This window comes from Artibeus jamaicensis, unplaced genomic scaffold, assembly GCF_021234435.1.
Source record: "Artibeus jamaicensis isolate MK-2021 breed Jamaican fruit bat unplaced genomic scaffold, CSHL_Jam_final contig_391, whole genome shotgun sequence".
NCBI classification, from domain to species: Eukaryota; Metazoa; Chordata; class Mammalia; order Chiroptera; family Phyllostomidae; genus Artibeus; species Artibeus jamaicensis.
Window position 1 is genome coordinate 13,430,636 of NW_026521814.1, and position 17,459 is coordinate 13,448,094.

General features: G+C 50.1%; 2 protein-coding genes across 8 annotated transcripts in view; one reads left to right on the forward strand and one right to left on the reverse strand.

Moving 5' to 3' along the window:
* HOXD3 (homeobox D3) overlaps nt 1-16,473 on the forward strand; it is a 41,019-nt gene extending 24,546 nt beyond the window's left edge. For 3 of the 7 annotated variants that reach the window (XM_053665035.1, XM_037155873.2, XM_037155872.2), the window contains 2 exons: nt 7,314-7,937; nt 9,554-12,418. In XM_053665035.1, the coding sequence (XP_053521010.1) occupies nt 7,397-7,937; nt 9,554-10,311 (1,299 nt within the window). In that variant the 5' untranslated portion in view covers nt 7,314-7,396 and the 3' untranslated portion in view covers nt 10,312-12,418. Of the gene's footprint in view, nt 1-6,646; nt 6,753-7,313; nt 7,938-9,553; nt 12,419-16,305 lie in introns of those variants that run through there. The other 4 variants (XM_053665034.1, XM_053665036.1, XR_008391581.1 and 1 more) reach the window with 3 other exon arrangements.
* Nucleotides 1-17,459, reverse strand: part of LNPK (lunapark, ER junction formation factor) — a 318,489-nt gene that overhangs the window by 234,350 nt on the left and 66,680 nt on the right. The window lies entirely within an intron of this gene.

Consider the following 17,459-nt stretch of genomic DNA (forward strand, 5'->3'; position numbering starts at 1 on the left):
CCCACTCTGAGGCCGAGGACACCGGGTTTATGATAAATTGGGATCCAGGTAAGCAATTGCATGACAAAATGGAAATCTTTGGGCAGGGGGCTGCTTGCTGCCCTGAGTGGGATACTAAATATGATTTATTTTGTGTAATCTGTGATCTTGATTATTGCCAATTGTTGAGGCAGCCTGCGCAGACCTAGATATACTTCTACATATACATCGAGGACGGTGATTAATCGTAACAAGGCTGCTTTGTGGGAATGCTCCCCGCCTACCCAAAGGTTAGGAGGACACATTACCCTGCCAGACTTGGGGGGTGGCCGGCGGCATGGGGTGGGGGAGAGGGAGGTGGCAGTTTGAGGAGTCGGTCAGTGAGGGGGTTGGGGGTTGAAGGAAATATTTGGGGGGTAAATGTGCAGTTATGAGACTGGGCTGAAAATGAATAAAAAGAAACTTTTTTTTTTTTACACTGTCACGCCAAAGTAAGATGGAGCATCATATTAATTCAGTGTCTTGGGCTGCCCGGCTGGGCGCAGGCAGGTTGATTTATATGTATTTAAAATAAACTCTGTGGCCAGCCAGCTCCCTGCATTGTTCTGGGAGCTCGCTCCACATACATAGGCCTTCATCTCTTGCTCTTGGCTTATTTTTTTTTTCTCGGAAGATTAAAGTCCCACTCAAGATTCTCTCCCCAAATTCAAGAGAACCTCCAAACTAGTCAGAAGAGTTTGGGAATCTCCTCCACACGCCCCCTCACTAATCTAGGGTTTTAACCGCAAGAGTGGCAGAGAAAAGGTTTGGGGCTTCTGGGTCCTTCTCTGTAAAGAGCCAGGAAGAAAGCTAAATTGTATTTTGACTCCAGCATACCATCCATCCTTTTGTTTCTATGTCCTGTGGCTGCTGGCATGGGGGGGGGGGGGGGGGGACAAGACAATCCATCCCAGGTCTTTCCGGAGACCACAGTTTGAGAGAGGAGCAACCTGAGTCCCCATAAAGGGCTCCACGCTCAAGGGAATGCCACAGGGTTGAGTCAGACTGGGCTTTTATGGGGCAGGAACCCACAGAGCAAGGAGCACTCCCTTAGCCTAGGCTGGGACCGGGCACTAGTGAGAGAGGGACCGACTTTCAGGGGAGTTGCCATCAAAGGAGAGCAGTAAAGTTGTTTTGTCAATCGCCTGTGGTTGGCTTCATCAGAACTTAAAGTCACTGGACATTTTTCTTCGCTTGCTGCCTTGGAGCTGCACGCCCGCCAACTTAGTCAGCTGAATCCAATTACTACGAGGAGCATTTCATTTGGCCCCATGGAGCACTCACTTACAACTTCTTGAAAATTTCAATAATCCGCACCTTATCCTAAAGGCTCCCTATCCTAAAGACTTTTCCTGGGTACTGGTAGGGGGTGAGGTATCGGCAGACCTGCCCAGGACCAGCTCCTCTTGGACAGCTCTCCCAGGGGTTTTGCTCTCCCAGTTTCTGTCTGTGGAAAGGTACTTGAGCTGGTGGACCAAAGCCAGCTGGTTTAAGTCTTCGATTCTGGGCAAGCAAGAGGCTGAAGTCCACCGGGCCTGGATGGTGGATGCACTGGGGAGGGGGCCCAGGAGAAGGTGGTGGGGGCTTTGGGCAGCCCACCTTTGGCCACCTTGGGGTCCTCTTTTCTCTCCCCAAGCCTCTTGTATCCAGAGTGTGTAGAGCACCCCAGTGCCCAGTTGCAAACTCACCCTGTTCCTCCGCGGCTGGGAAAATGAAATCTAGCTACCTGCATCCAGGGACTGGGGCTCTGGATGGGTTCCCAATTTAGCCCTTCTTCTGAGGGGAAGTTCCTACTTTTAAGGAACACTTTTTTTCAAAAATAAATAAATTTTAAAAATCAAGCAGCAAAAGTTGACGTCCATCCACGTGAATGTATCATATAAAGCGGCTTTGGGATTTGCTGGTCTGGTCGTTGGGTCCGGGTACATCGCGCCTCATCAAGAAGCCCTTGGGGCCCGCCCAGCAGAGTGGACCCCTGGATCCCGGCCGGCCGGGAAGCTGAAGTCCAGGCGCGATGTTAGGATCTCTACCCGGCCGGGGATCTCTCCGAGGCGCTTCCGTTGGGTGTTCATTAAGGGTGAGTTATTGCCGAGTGAGCCAAAGGTCATTTCAAAGGCTTATGGCTGCTCGCTCTAGTCTTTAAAAGGGCCCAGAACGCTTTGTGTGGGGCTTCCCCAGCTCGGTTTAGTGTTTGCAAACTACCGAGTCGACAAATTGCACAGGACAGATGCCAGTGGGGGGATTGTGTCTCTACTTTAACCTGACGGGGCAGGTACCCACTGGGCTCCGGCAGTGGTGGGCAGCTCCGTCTGTTTGGGGTAAAGGTAAGAGGGATGTTTCTTTCTTAGGCGGTCGGTTTGCAGCCTGATCCCTAAGCAGCTGTGTGGGAAACCCAGGTCAGGAATGTGGCTGGTACCTACTGGAATAAAACCAACTTAGGGAAACCATCAATGTATAACGTACAAACCAAGAAATAGTACCCAGTTCCCACTTTACTCGGGTTGCCTGGGCAGCCATTGATTGGGACTCACCCAGGCCCATCTACATAATTCACAGACCTTTCCTGGTGCTATGCTGTAGCTTCCCTCCCACTCCAATTCTGCACAGTCCCTTCTTCTGCTACTAGAAGGGTGGGCTTGACCTGGAGGATTGAAAGCTTGGTTGGAGCAGGGGAGAGGGACTAGTTTTTCTGTGCCTCTGACATACTTGGCCCACCCCCATAGCCAAGGCGGTGATCCTTCCCTCAGGTCCAGCTCCCCCTTCTTCTGACCAGTCAAGGATTTTGGTGTTAAAGGATTCTTGCTCCCCAGGAGCCACAAGTCTCTTTTCTGCCTGAGAGAAGGCACCCTGAATGGCTGCAGTCACATTTTACAATATTCACATTGATTATGACATCCTTAAAGAGGGTGAATCCTCTCCACATGTGTTTGTAAGTACCGGCTGCCACTTAGAGTTTTCCATCTTGTTCCAGATCCACCTGAACAGAATATCAAAAGGAACCCGAAGAGCCTGCAAAAAGAGTTAGAGACAAAATTCAAGAAAACACATATACACACTCATACACATAATTGTGGCGAGCAACATGATTTAAAAAATAATAATTCCCACTCCATGTTCATCTGCCCTGCACCTCAAGGTAGCCATCTCAGGATTCACACATCAAGACAGAAAACAAAGGGCAGCTTTGAGGTGGATCACCTCAGTGTGAACTGCCACGGTTACATGATAACCCTTCAAATTTATGGCGCTTTAATGTGGTGAGCCCAGTGCCTTAAATGCAGGGTGTATTACGGGTACTGAGTTGTCTGGGCTAAACAAGAGTGATTTAGAAGGCCCGTCCAGGGTTCCCCATCGGGCAAAAGAGGCTCAGGCTGAGAGAGCAGGAGAACTTGGGCAGAAAGCTGGGGGGAGAGATACACCCCCTTTACGAGCACACCCGAAAGGGAGTAGTTCCAAAATCCCAAAGTAGCAAAGCCAACAGGAGGGAAGAACCCTTGCTCAGTTCCAGTGAGTTAATGGGGTTACCCAGCAAGAGCCGTCCTTGGAAGAAGAGATCTGAGGGCTTCCAAGATCCTGGTTTAGGCGAAACAGGGAGAGGAGCCGAGGGCAACTAGAACGAACCTTGGGAAAATGTGAGACGGACAGAAGCGACCAGCACACCACCGCCTGCCTCTTCTCTTTCAACTTGCATGACCTGACTCTACCTATCCATGGTTTACGACCAGAGAGCGCCAGTCACAGCCCGGAGAGGCCGCCCGTTCAGTCCCCAAGCCCCTCGCCCTTCCCACGGCCGCCTCGGGCAGCCTAGCGACCCGCAGCCTCCGCGCGACCCGCAAGCGGGCCCTCGGGCGGCCCCGGGCCCTGCGGGCAGCAGGTCTTCGGCCTCGGCGAGGCCCCGCGTCCGCCCGGCAGAGCTGCTCCGAGAGGCGGCACCGGCCACTTTATATAGTCCCCTGCTCCGGGGGCGCGGGCCGGGAAAATGCGGAGTGGGGCATTCTTTTGCTGCGCTTCCTCCTACGTTCAGTCGGTTTTCCACTTCTGAAAAGTGCCGGGCCTGGGGAAGTGTTTTTCTTTTCATTCCTTACTGAAGCGTTTACTGCCGCCGCGCTCGCAGTCATAAATTTTGTTACAAACCACAATGACAGGTGCATTGATATGCACCGTGAGAGCTCCAGCTGCTTAATAACCCCGTCCCCTGGCCGCTGTGAGCGCCTTTTATTTATTCGGTATCATATTAGGTATTGATCCCGGGCAGAATTAAGTGCAGTGAGCAAGTATCTGGATTCGGCTGTTTCGCAGGGCGGTGGGTGCGGCGGGCAACGCGGCCTGGGGAGCGGGTGGGCGGTGATCGCTTAGAGGCCGCTTTCCTTCCGTCAGCTTCTCGGGAGCTCCAGAAGGGATCATCTCGACCCCCTTTTGGCGCCCCGTCCCCGAGGGGCCGGGGGTGGCGCCGGCAGGGTTCTGGGGAGGCTGCCCCGCCGGTTCCCTGGTCTGGGGTGGGGGGGGAGGGGAGGAAGAGTGAGAGGAAAGGGCTGCTGAGGACTTGGAAGACTGCCCCTCCCCCTACAGGGGCTTGTCTTCACCCCAAGGCATTTGGGTCCCAGAGCCCAAATGAGCAGAGGTACCAAAGGGTGAGAAAAGAAAGCCTTAAAGAAAGGGTGGGGGGTGGTCGAAAAGATGAGCCACTGAACAGTTGACCATTGTCCAAGTGATTTATGACCCATTCCTGCTTTTTAGGTTCAGGCAGAGTTCACAAGGAATAGGGATTTCTGGAAAGAAATAAGCTTAAAAAAAAAAAAACAGTTTTCTGACAATATTCTCAGGTTCTGTTTTAGGAGAGGTGGCTTCTTTAGGGCAGTATGTATTTTGGGGTTTGGGGGAGACAGCAAAGCCCTTCCCATTTAGGAGAGGGCTGCTGCCATGGCTGCGCGGGAGGTGGATGGTGGGGTGGTGAACCACCACTGTGTGTGCCTGGAAGTCCCTGAATTCAGCGAAAACAGAACAAACTCCGTGGTTACCCATGAGGCTGCCCACTATCTGTACACAGAGTGTTTTCTAGGAATATGCCATAGGAACAAATATATGTGTGAAGCCATCTGTTTCAAAGACCTGGTCAGTTCCTAAAGAACCTTTTTAAATATGACTGGTCCACCTACCAAGATAACTTGGTCAACCTGGAAGACAAGAGGGGGATGTTTTTCTTCCACTGTTGTCGACAGAAGCAGCAGCGAGTTCGAATGTGACCATTTGGACATCCAGGGAGCCCAAAGTGTAAGACTGAAAGCAGGATCTCAGAATAGTACGGAGACTGAAGCCAACTTCGAGTCCCTGGTGCCCTTGCCTGGGACACATAAATATTAGTCGGAGGATGAGGAGGTGGCTGTCCGTCTGATAATCAGTAATTCTAAGAGTCAGAGAATATAGAAAATGAATTGAGAGGAAGATTAAGATCGGCTTTGTTGAGTAGATACCCTAAATGCATACCTTTAATAACAACTGTAGAAATGATTCCCAAAATATAACATCCTAGTATTCGATTATCCATTGAGAAGGGCCTCCTATCAACATAAATGACCATTTATCTTTAGATAAATGGCCATTTATATTTTAGAACAAAAATGGGCAATAATAGTACCAAACAGAGGCTAGTATGAGTGATTTTTAATTTATTTTAAATTATTTAAAAAATCCTTTAAAAACAGGATATGTTTTTATTGATTTTAGTGAGAGAGGAAGGGAGACAGAGAGAAACATTTATTAGTTATCTCCCACACATGACCCAACTGGGGATCAAACCCACAACCTAGGTATATGTTCTGACCAGGAATTGAACCCACAACCTTTCAGTGTGTGGGCAACAATGCTCCAGTTGACCGAGTCACCTGGCCAGGGCTGATTAATTTTTTAAAATCTAGTTAGGCTTTTTGGTGAAGTTGAGGGGAAACGAGTGACTGGAAAGTGATTTTGGTACTAGTGGTCAAATCCATTAGGCCACGTAAGTTGTCTAGATAATGCAGTCCACCTTGATGACCATGATGTAAGACAGGGAGTTGTGGGAGAAAAAAGTTGCCTGAAAGAAGAGATCAAGAATGAAGGCCAGGGAGCTGACCAATGAGTTTTCTTTATTAAGTAGACAAAAGTAGTTGAATGGTATTAGTTATACTTTAACTCCTTAGGAGCCTTTAAGGAGAATGGGGAGGGTGGGTAAGAAGGGAAATGTCTATCAAGAGTCAGAGGACACAAAAGGGGTAGTAGAATTTTTCTTAGGTGTTTTTTCCCTCCTTCTAATTCTAATTCTGGGTCCATTCATTATGCCAATAGAAGCTCTCTCACCGGCTGTGAGTTAGATAGTGGTGGTAGAATGAATGATGCAGAGCAGAGGTAAATAATAGTATCTACACAATAGGTGCAGAATAAAAAACGATAGTTATAAAGCATTCTCCACTTATCTGTGCTCCCTGCATTTCAAATTCTAAATCTCTTCACCCATTTTCAGTGGTATCCATTTAAAAGTAGTGGAGGACCAAGTTAGGAGTCTAGAAAAATGTGGATGAAAGAGAAGAAACATTTTCTAGCCTCAAAATAAGTCCGGAGTCTCTAAGTCCTCTTCTTGGTTTTTATCTCCTAGTAGATTTCACAGTTGACCCCCAGAGCTAACTGGGCCGATTCTCACCCTGTCACCAGAAAGTGGACTATCTGGGTCTTCATGAAGGATGCTGAGATTCTGAAACCAGGTGGGGGAGATACTTTTTTTGAGAGCTCTGGCTATTTTGAGTAGGTTATATGGCTTTCTTTTGCCCATCAAAACCCTGAGATGGCCCCATGGTTGACTGATCCATTCATTCATTCACCCATTCAATAAGCATTTATTGCACTTACTATATTTGGGGCCCTGGGTTAGATGTTAGGAATATATTAATAAATAAGACACAATCCCTGCCTGCAAGGAACTCAAAGTCAAGTGGGAGAATCAGCCATTAAAGTGTGTAAGTCCACAAGTGCTTTTTGATGCAGTTCCAAATGCTAAATTGACACTCTTGGAGAAAGAAAATTATATCTGGAAAAAAAAAGAAAAGTCCCTTCCTTTGGATGTAGCTAAAAAGAAGAAAATGTATTTTCTTATGCTTATGAGAAATAACTTCTGACTTTTCCAAGGGGTCAAATAAGTTGAATTTCATAGAATTCCAGATTCCCACTATGAAGTGGGTGAGAAGCAGAGAGCCTAAGCTAGTCCTATATTGATTGGTCTTGCCAATGACAGCCCTGCTGGGGCCTCTCACTTTTCTTCTCTGCAGGTCTACTGGAGCCTGGGGCTGCCCCAGCTCTCTCAGGATTTGGCAGACATTGGAGGTGGCAGTGAAGGAGACAGTGGTGGTCAATGTTATTTGAGCAGGGTCAGCAGGCCCTGGAGCTTCCTGAGTGCACGATGCAGAAGGCTGCTTACTATGACAACCCAGGACTTTTTGGAGGCTATGGCTACAGCAAAGCCACTGACACTTATGGCTACAGTGCCCCTCATCAGCCTTATCCACCCCCTGCTGCTGCCAACTCCCTGGACACTGATTACCCAGGTTCTGCCTGCTCTATCCAGAGCTCTGCACCAATGCGGGCCCCATCTCACAAAGGGGCTGAACTCAATGGCAGCTGCATGAGGCCTGGCACTGGCAACAGCCAGGGTGGGGGTGGGGGCAGTCAGCCTCCTGGTCTGAACTCAGAGCAGCAGCCACCACAGCCCCCTCCTCCACCACCGACCCTGCCCCCATCTTCACCCACCAATCCCGGAGGTGGAGTGCCTGCCAAGAAGGCCAAGGGTGGTCCCAATGCTTCTGGCTCTTCAGCCACCATCAGCAAGCAGATCTTCCCCTGGATGAAAGAGTCCCGGCAGAACTCGAAGCAGAAGAACAGCTGTGCCACTGCAGGTAGCTCTCAGAGGGAGCTTAGCCCTGGACTAAATCCCCACCACACTGACCCCAACCAAGAAGCTAGTTTACTTAGGAACCAAGAAACTCAGGCTGCAAGTACAACCTTGGAGGCCATATGTCTAAATGCCTGACACAGAAATGTCCCTTCTTTTTAGTGTTCCTTATTGGGGGTCATACCCTTACAGTGACAGGAAACTCACTTCCATTCCAGATTGTTGGTGCCATAGCTGGGCAAGTCTCATAGTTATTAATAGACAGCTCTTCCTTATACTGACCTAATAACTGCTTTCCTGGGCTGCTGGCCATAACTCAGCTCCTTTTTCCATCCAGTAGCTCTTCGAAATTTGAAGACAGGTATCATTCCCTGAGCCCAGGTGGCTATGCAGTCCACATCACATGAATTCCCAATCTCTTAAGTTAATAAGAATAAAGTCTATGAAGTGCTATGTTAAGAACCATCCTAAGTGCTTTACTCCCAGCCCAGGTCTCACCATCCCAGCAAATCCGTAATAGGGAGGGGCATATCCTAGGAGAGGAGGGTGGGCTCTGAAACAGGGGCAGCCTTATGCTTCTCTCCCTGCCAAGGGAGACCCTAGAGTTGAGAAGATATTCTCTAGGTCCATTCAGGGTATGTGGACAATGGGCAGGGACAGGAGCTCCGAGGCCTGCTGCCTCTCTCTCTTCTCAGCCTGCTCCATTCCTGAAATTTTCTGGCCTTTTGTTCTCTGATGTGGTTTATCTTCAAGTAGATGAACTTGCTTGCAGGTTCAGGGCCACTTTGCAGTCTGAGATGTAGCTAGCCTGTTATCAGGTCTCTAGTTTGCCTGCTGCTCTCTGGGGCTGCTGCTCCTGGAGGGAAAGTATCTTCCAGCTTGTAAGCTCCTTCTCCTGCCCCTCCTTCCCAGCTGCAGGCACAGGCCCTCCCTCCCAGGAGAAATCCATTTGTCTTCCCAGTGAGGGAGTGGACAAGCTGCTGAGAGGTGGCAGGGGTGGTGGAAACCAGTGTTGAGGCTGCTGGTACTAGCACTGCAATACTCAAATGCTCCCAGCCTAGCCTTGTATCCTCCATAACTCTGGGGCAGTAATTTTATGGTTTATCATCTCCCTGCATTTGGATGCAAAGCTTTCGGATGCAGCTGGGCTGGAGTGAGGTGCTAAGATCTCCATCCTCAGTCCTCACTTCCTGGGTACATTGCCCAGGAGCCAGCCCCTGAGCAAGGCAGGCTGGGACTGTCCCCTCACTCCCCTCCCCCAGCAGAGGCTAGGAGGAGTGTTCAAAGAAGTCTGGCCCTTCTTTGACAGAGCAGAGGCCTTACCAGCTGCTACTAGTCTCCCATTAAACTCCTCCACGGCCTTTGGGAGGGGAGGGGTTGGACAGAGAGGATCAACCTCAGGAGGCAGATGGGGGTTTCAGGTGCGACTGATTAGTAGGCTTGGGGCTGGTGAGTTTCTTCTTCGAATCTCACCTTCCAAACAGCTCCACCCCACTCCAGCCAGGATTAAAGTGGGGGGGGGGAGGAGAGGGAAGAGGAGGGAACAAGGGAAGCGCCCCTTCCATCCCTGGGTGTCTCCACCTCTCCTTCTCAGAGCCCCTCTCTCTCCCTCCTGTCCAGGAGAGAGCTGCGAGGACAAGAGCCCGCCGGGCCCAGCGTCCAAGCGGGTGCGCACCGCTTACACGAGTGCACAGCTGGTGGAGTTGGAAAAGGAATTCCACTTCAACCGCTACTTGTGCCGGCCACGCCGCGTGGAGATGGCCAACCTGCTGAACCTCACCGAGCGCCAGATCAAGATCTGGTTCCAGAACCGGCGCATGAAGTACAAGAAGGACCAGAAGGCCAAGGGCATCCTGCACTCGCCAGCCGGTCAGTCGCCAGAGCGCAGCCCGCCGCTCGGTGGCTCTGCCGGCCACGTGGCCTACTCCGGTCAGCTGCCGCCGGTGCCCGGCCTAGCCTACGATGCGCCCTCGCCTCCCGCGTTCGCCAAATCTCAGCCCAACATGTACGGCCTGACCGCCTACACCGCGCCGCTCAGCAGCTGCCTGCCACAGCAGAAGCGTTACGCGGCGCCCGAGTTTGAGCCCCACCCCATGGCGAGCAACGGGGGCGGCTTCGCCAGCGCCAACCTGCAGGGCAGCCCGGTGTACGTGGGCGGTAACTTCGTCGACTCCATGGCGCCCGCGTCCGGGCCCGTCTTCAACCTGGGCCACCTCTCGCATCCGTCCTCAGCCAGCGTGGACTACAGTTGCGCAGCGCAGATCCCCGGAAACCACCACCACGGACCGTGCGACCCTCACCCCACTTACACAGATCTCTCGGCCCACCACTCGTCTCAGGGACGCCTGCCCGAGGCCCCCAAACTGACGCATCTGTAGCGGCCGCCAACGGCCCGAAGTAGTGGCCCAGTTACCTCTTTTGCTTTGGTGGCGGGGGTGGCGGGCGGGGCCCGCAGGGCAGCGGGCGACTCCTCCCTCACTCTAGCCAGGGTCGCAGCCTCCCTGGTTTCGGGCCAACAGCGGCCGAGGCTCAGGAGACTGGGCCTCCCCTCCTGGCGCGTCCTCCTTTGGGTGACTTGCCATAAATCAGCCGCAAGGATTGTCCTCTGTAAGCCCGACAGTGCCATGTACCGCGGACCGAGGGACTCTAATCTGGTAATGGTGTCCCGAAGGTAAGTCTGAGAGCCATCGGCGGCGAGCTCTGCAGAGGGCCAGAGCCTGGAGAGCTCCGGGCCTGGCCTGTGTCTAGCTTAGTTGCGGACACCTTAATTTATATGCTCCTTCCCGTCCCGTAAGGATTGCATCGGACTCAACAATCTGTATTTATTATTTGAAGCGAGTCATTTCGTTTCTCTGATTATTTATCCTCGTCTTAATGTATTTATGTGTATATTTGTAGAATTCTCCAGCCAGCTTCGGAACGCGCTCCCAGGCCCTGGGGTCCACATTTCACCTCTTTAGTCCCCTTGGTCTGAATTAGTTAAAGAGAGTAGTTTTTGAACAGTTGTAACCGTGGCTGGTGTTTGTAGTTGATGTAAAGGATCAAGACCGCAAAATGTCCTTCATGGGTAGACACACCCGTTACTCATTTCTCAACAGCCGTAGCCCTCCAACTCGACACAGCTTATTGATTTCAAATTGTCTGGTACTATTTGAACAAATATTTAGAATAAAAAAATTCTCAGTCAGAAGAGTATCTGTGTTAATCACACACACTTGCAAATAGATCACTGCCTTTATCTTTCCCACAATCCCCGTGGAAGGCCCCCAAATAGGCTGACCCACTGAAATATTTTTTTCATGCATCTCGAATATAATACATACATTGGTTCTAGGGATACCTGATTACAGCCCAGCTATTGACATTAAGGGGAAAAATCTGAGGATGCAAACCTAGAAATGTTGGAGGGAGTGATTGGGGGTAGGGCTTTGTATTGAGCCTGCTTTGCAGTTTCTACCTGCCTCCCCCCTTTCTAGATACAAATCCACATTTTTACGTTGCGTTCACACTGGGGAGGCCCGAGCTCTCTTTTCTGTGTTAAGTAATAAAAAACTTAAAAAAAACCTGACAATCAAAAAAAAAAATAGAGACAGAAGCAAAGTTGTAAGAATTGAGCTATGAAAAAGCTAAGGTGCAAAAAAAAAGAAAGAAAAGAAAGAAACGATCCTTTGGAGACGCGCACCTAATAAGCCTTTTCTGTAGGAAACGATGTCATGACATTTTCCTTTATAGTGGTTGCTGGTTCATTTCGAAAGAAAACAAACATTCCCCATGATATAAAGTAATAAAAGTTTCATTAATGGAACATAAGTATAAACACCTTGTTTACTCCTGTTCTTTGTATTAAATAGGTAAGAAATGTCTCCAAGGATTTATAAGCATTTTGTAAATAACAGTGTGGCTTTAGCTAGGGGTGGACAATTCCCACCCACTTCTCTGGGAGGAGGCACTTGGCAAACGCCTTCAGATAAGGTTCAATTCTTTGTATTTCAGCAAAGTCGGCCCACACATTTCTATTTGGTTTGACAAATAATGCGACTCCTACTACATCCCTGGTGACACGAGGTGAAATTCCTATTGTGTGGAAATAATTTAACTTCTGATCTTCTGGTGGAACAACAATCGTTTCTCTTTGGATGTTTGTGTTTCGCTAAGTAATGATGGCTCAAGAAATAATTTAGTTTCCCTGTTCCTTTGTGCTGTTTTTAAAATGGCATGTTAGATTGGGGGTGGGAGGGGGTTATCCTTTTGCTAAATTTCACATTTTTCTGAGCAGGTTTAAAGTATGTTGTAGAAGTGTATCCGCAGAATAAATGACTTCAACTGAAGGGATAGTGTACCCACTTTCAAGGCTTAAAATTGTTTTCTATGAAATTTGCATCCAAAGGCAGTATTTCTAATTATCTTGTAAGAAATTATTTTTTAAACTATTAGGGAAATCAAAGAAGAGCTTTCTGCCTTGCAGGGATAACAACCACCTTTCTTAACTGGCTAAATATTAAATAGATGAATTGTTAGGCTGCTTAGATTCAGCCCGTTTTTCCCTCATCTCCTCTTTCTGCCATGAGTAATAATAAAAATACATAATGCATCGTGGCTCCAGGCGTTTTCCAGCGCGGTCTGTTACCGCAGGAGTATCTGCTGAGTCTGCGGGTGTCTGCAAGGCCCCAAGTGTCATCTGTGGCTTAAGGTTTCATGGATTAGACTTTAAACAGTGTCTAGCCTGGCTGACATTAGCTACCTCTCACACTCGGGCTCCAGCGAAGCGCGGGGTTAGGGGCTCCCTCTCTAGGCAGCCACCGCTGCCCCAAGGCACCTTCTCGAGGGGGGCGGGGAGTTCTCTTGGGACGAATCTCGGCCTCGCTCTCACTTCATGGGGAATGGTTTCCTCAGGTTTCTGGGAAAGGCTCAGATGGGCTACACTGAGTCGCTCCTGGCGCGGGTGGGGAGTCTGGGCGGACGCTTCTCACACAGCCACAGGCCAGGGCGAGACCGGGGCCACGACACAGCCATTTAAAACTTCATAAATTATAAACAAGCCGCCTTGGCTTTCGCCATAAATTCTGCTCCTTTTGAGCCTGCAATTAGTGTTAGGAAGCACCAGAGTCTAAACACAACCAAACGCCCTCTGAAGGGCCCGACTGCCCGAGGTTGCCAAGTTTTATTTATTTCCCCTCCGCACCGAGGTTTGCACACAGTCGCCTCCTCCCCCGCCATGGCCGGCGGTACACACTCGGCTGGGTTCCCACTCTTCCGTGGAAGGTCACAATCGCTGCTCTATCGGAGGCACCCGCCACCGCACCTCCCCCAGCAGAGAAAGGAGTTGGGGGAGGGGAGCGGGCCCTGCTGCGGTGCTCTGGGCCCAGGCCTCTTCTCTTGGGGAAGATCAGCATTGGGAAGAGCCAGCTGTCAGAGAAGCAAACTTCCACTCTAGCGTGTGTGCGCCCGACACAGGGACAATAGGGGACGCACGAAGGCCTCAAGGCTGCCGGCCCTCGCTGCCGGCTGCTGGGTCGAGGGCGCCCAGAGCTGCCGTTCTTTGGGAGGCGGCTGCACCATTGTGTGCGTAGCTTCTTCCTCACGGGCTCCTCGGAGGCAGGGGCCACGCAAAGGCAGGGTTGGGCAACTGGAGGTGGGGACGGTCCTGGCCTAGCTTCGGGCCTTGGTCTCCAGGAGGTTCACCTCATTTGCCCACAGGGAGGAAATGGCTCTTTGGCTCAGACCTTGATAACTAGCTCGGCTTTTTCCTCCCTGTAGAAACCGCTTTCGAAGAGATGGGGGATCAGGGACGTTGTGGGGGATCCTCCTGAGGCCTGAAGAAACGGGTTAGGGTCTCAAGCCTGGGCCTGTGGATGGGGAGTGGCAGTCGTTTGTTCAATCAAATGTGAATTACAGCGAGGTGGAAGCGAGACAGCAGGAATAGTCCACTGCAAAATGGGAGGTGGCAGTAGGGAAAGAGATTTAGGCAGACCAAGAGCGTCTCCTGCTTACCAGGAAAAAGTTAGGGCCTAGCTTGGTGTGATGGGGGGAGACCCAACTGAGCTAGCCGTGGGGGTGGGGAAGTTGCGGAGGAAAGGCCTGAGGAGTACCGGTACTTCTGGCTGGCCCCTGGAAAGGCAATAAGAAAGGGCGATTAAGTACATATTCTGCCTCCTGGCTTTCAGACCTCAGCTTTATCCAAGGACCTGACAGAGAAAAATCCACCTCTGATGGAATCGTTAAGTTAACCATCCATTTCTACCATTTCTTTGTACAGGCTTTCAAATGATAGGGGGAGAATATAGAGTGAGTACTTTCCCCTTGGTATACAGCCTCAAGCCTAGTCTCTATCAGAGACACATCAGCCAAATTCGTTTCCCAGGCCACAGAGGCTGCTAACCTTGTTGAACAGTTTTAAAAGATGGCGATCACCTACACGAGCTAGCTACCCCCTCTCCCATTCTTTACCGGCTGATTGACCCTTGCGTGGAGTGCATCTTCTCAGGGAGCCTAGGTTCTCCATCTGTTGAGGTTTTTCATTCCGGGAGGGTGAAGAGGGTGTGTGTGGGCGTATGTTTGAATAACAAAGGAGGAGCCCAACTTCTACTAAAAAGTGTTTCTCTGCTTGACCTGGGGAAGTCACACGCTTGTTTACACTTTCAGTATTTAAAGGACAGTCAGAGGACTGTTTTGATTTATCTTGAGAATTAGTGGAAACTTCCTCCGAAAGAAATGATTAATCCCAGTTATAGATCGAGAAAGGTCCTCTTCATCTGAGAGTTCTTGGCATTATGTTGGCCCTTCTTTCAGAAACTGTAAGAAAAGAACAGGTTTGTTGAACCTAAGTTTGTTGAGTATTAAATGAAGAGCAGAAAGCGCTCATTCCTCACAGGTGTACAGCCTGATCACTTGAGAGCGCAGCCACTTCCCAGAGAGAATGAGCTGACCTGTTTACCGAGACTGTTTGGGCACAGGCAGCCGAGACTGAGTCACCAGCCCCACCCTCAGGGCCTCTGAGGTCTGGCTCATTCAGATCTCTTTTGCAGAAGGCCTGGAGGAGAGAGAAGAGATTAGGTAGATGAAACTTCCGCATTTAGTGCACTGGTAGTGCTAGTTGATGGGGAGGATCATCACAGAAGGAAACCTTAGTTCTCACTGTGTCCCGGTCTTCTAGGCCAGGTACAAATACCCTTACCTTTGGGATCCAAAGTTGGTGCCAAATGAATTTACATACTTGACCTGAAGCCTATACCTAAACACTTCCAGCAGGTTTCATACCCACATCGGCAAGTTGGAAAGGTACAAAGACAATCTAAAAACCTACTTTCTGGCCAGGGCCAGCCTGATGCACAGTGAACAAAAGGTTTGCACCTGCGAAGGATTAGCCAAGGTAAATGATGTCCAATCACCTGCAGTTGCAGAATCAGATGAAGGGTCCCCAGGAGATCTGCAAGGTGGGAAAGATTGCCGAGTCCTCTGTCCTAGATCTTGTGGCAAAGTATCTTGACTGTTTTCTATAGTTACTATGAATCATTTCTATAGAAGACTATCTGGAAAATCATGAAAATAGAGTTTTAACATTAGCAAGAGCCCAAGTACAAGCTCTTAATTTAAATCAGGATTCATGGGGAACCCTGGTACACATGAAGTGTTTTTTTCTGGGGAAGCAGGCCTCAAACCAGCCCTAGACGGAGGACCTGTTGGGTCATGGCCTTTTTGAAGGAGGGCAGAACATCCCCAAGTTATAAGGAAACAGGGAGAGGGCCTTTTTATGGATCTATTATTCAAAGCAAGGGCAGAGTCGGGAAACTGGGTCAAATGAACTGAGCTGGAGGGAGTCAGAGGCAGACCTGGCACCCCACCCCCAAGTCTGTTGCCCCCTGGGGCAGCAAGGACACCATCCTGTGGCAGGCAGAGCACACACAAAGGACACCTTTGCCAGTCCTCAGACCTGGGGATGCTCTGGGGAGGAGGCTGCCATGGACCCCGAGTCTGAGCATCTCCCTCCCCCGTGGGTAACAATAGCACCCCCCTCGCCCCCTCTTCCCGGTCAGTCATCAGGCTGAACAAAGACCTGTTTGGGCTGTACCACCAAGTGACATGCGTGCGTGCTTCAGCTTCCTTTGCCCACCTCTCTGCACGACCAGGGTGCTGTGGTTGAGGGGTGGGTGGCTGTTCCTGAACCCACCTGGAATACTTTGGAAAGACAAACAGTGTAGTGACTTAATCACCCAAAGGGCTGGTTGCTTAGTCCCCCCGACCAGTGAGGAGGTCTGGGGAGGGGGCTGGGGTGAATTATTTCTCAGTGTGTGTCTCGGGTGGGGGGTGAGGGGCGGGAGAGGTTAGTTCTATTAAGAGTTCATCAATCACCCGGTGTGCACTTTTTTTGCTAGACAGCGGTTTCTCCTTCAGAGCAAGTCTAGGCCAGCTGGGAACCGACCAGAAACCACAAACGGAGGAGACATAGGCACACAGAATGAGCTGCCCACCCGGAGTGGAGCAGCTTAGCCGGGCCAGCCCTCTGCTGTGTGAGGCCCAAGGGAAGCACCGGCTGGGGACCTGCTCATACAGTGGCCAGCACTGCCTCCCAGCAGCTCTGCCCTCAGACGACTCAGGGTGCTCAACACCCTCCCAACATGTCTGCCCCTACGCCTACCCCTCAGTGATTCTGCATTCCCCTCGCCCCCTTGCACACCTCCTGCTCGAACACCCTGAAGTGACACCCTGAAGCACAGCTCTACCCCCAGAGAAGGCCAAATCCATTTCAGATGGCAGGACAAGAAAATTTCCAATGGGTCAGAAGGTTCTTGCAGATACTTTTATTTAAGCGTTTAAGAAAAGATGTTCTCAAGCCCTGGCTGGTGTAGCTCACTGGACTGATTACGGGCCTGTGAACCAGAGGATCGCGGTTCAATTCCCAGTCAGGGCACATGCCTGGGTTGCAGGTCAGTTCCCTGCAGGGGATGCACTAGAGGCAACCATACATTGATATTTCTCTTCCTCTCTCCTTCCCTTCCCCTCTAAAGATAAATAAATAACTCTTAAAAAAAAAAAAAAGAAAAGATGTTCCCAGGGACTAGATTTCAAGGGAGGGTCTGAACTAGTGGGTCTGAACTATTTTAGTTCTATTAACTTGTAGAAGTATTTATGTAGGAGGAAGCAGAATGAAAACTCCTGTTGAACCTGGAAGTAAACTTAAATGCCGTTTAAAATAACAATAAAGCCCTGGCTGGTGTGGCTCAGTGGCTCAGTGGATTGAGCTCAGGCCTGTGAACCAGAGGGTTGCTGGTTCAATTCCCAGTCTAGGGCACATGCCTGGGTTGCGGGTCAGGTCCCCGATCAGGGTGTATGAGAGGCAACCACACACTGATTTTTCTCTCCCTCTCTTTTTCCTTCCCTTCTCTCTAAAAATAAATAACATCTTAAAAAAATAAAATAATAAAAATATACTTAAACACCAACTACAATGATATGCCTCACCTCTCTTTTTTGATGTGAGGGCAGAACTTGAGTATTTTGCCAATTTTTAATTCAAGTACAATTTATA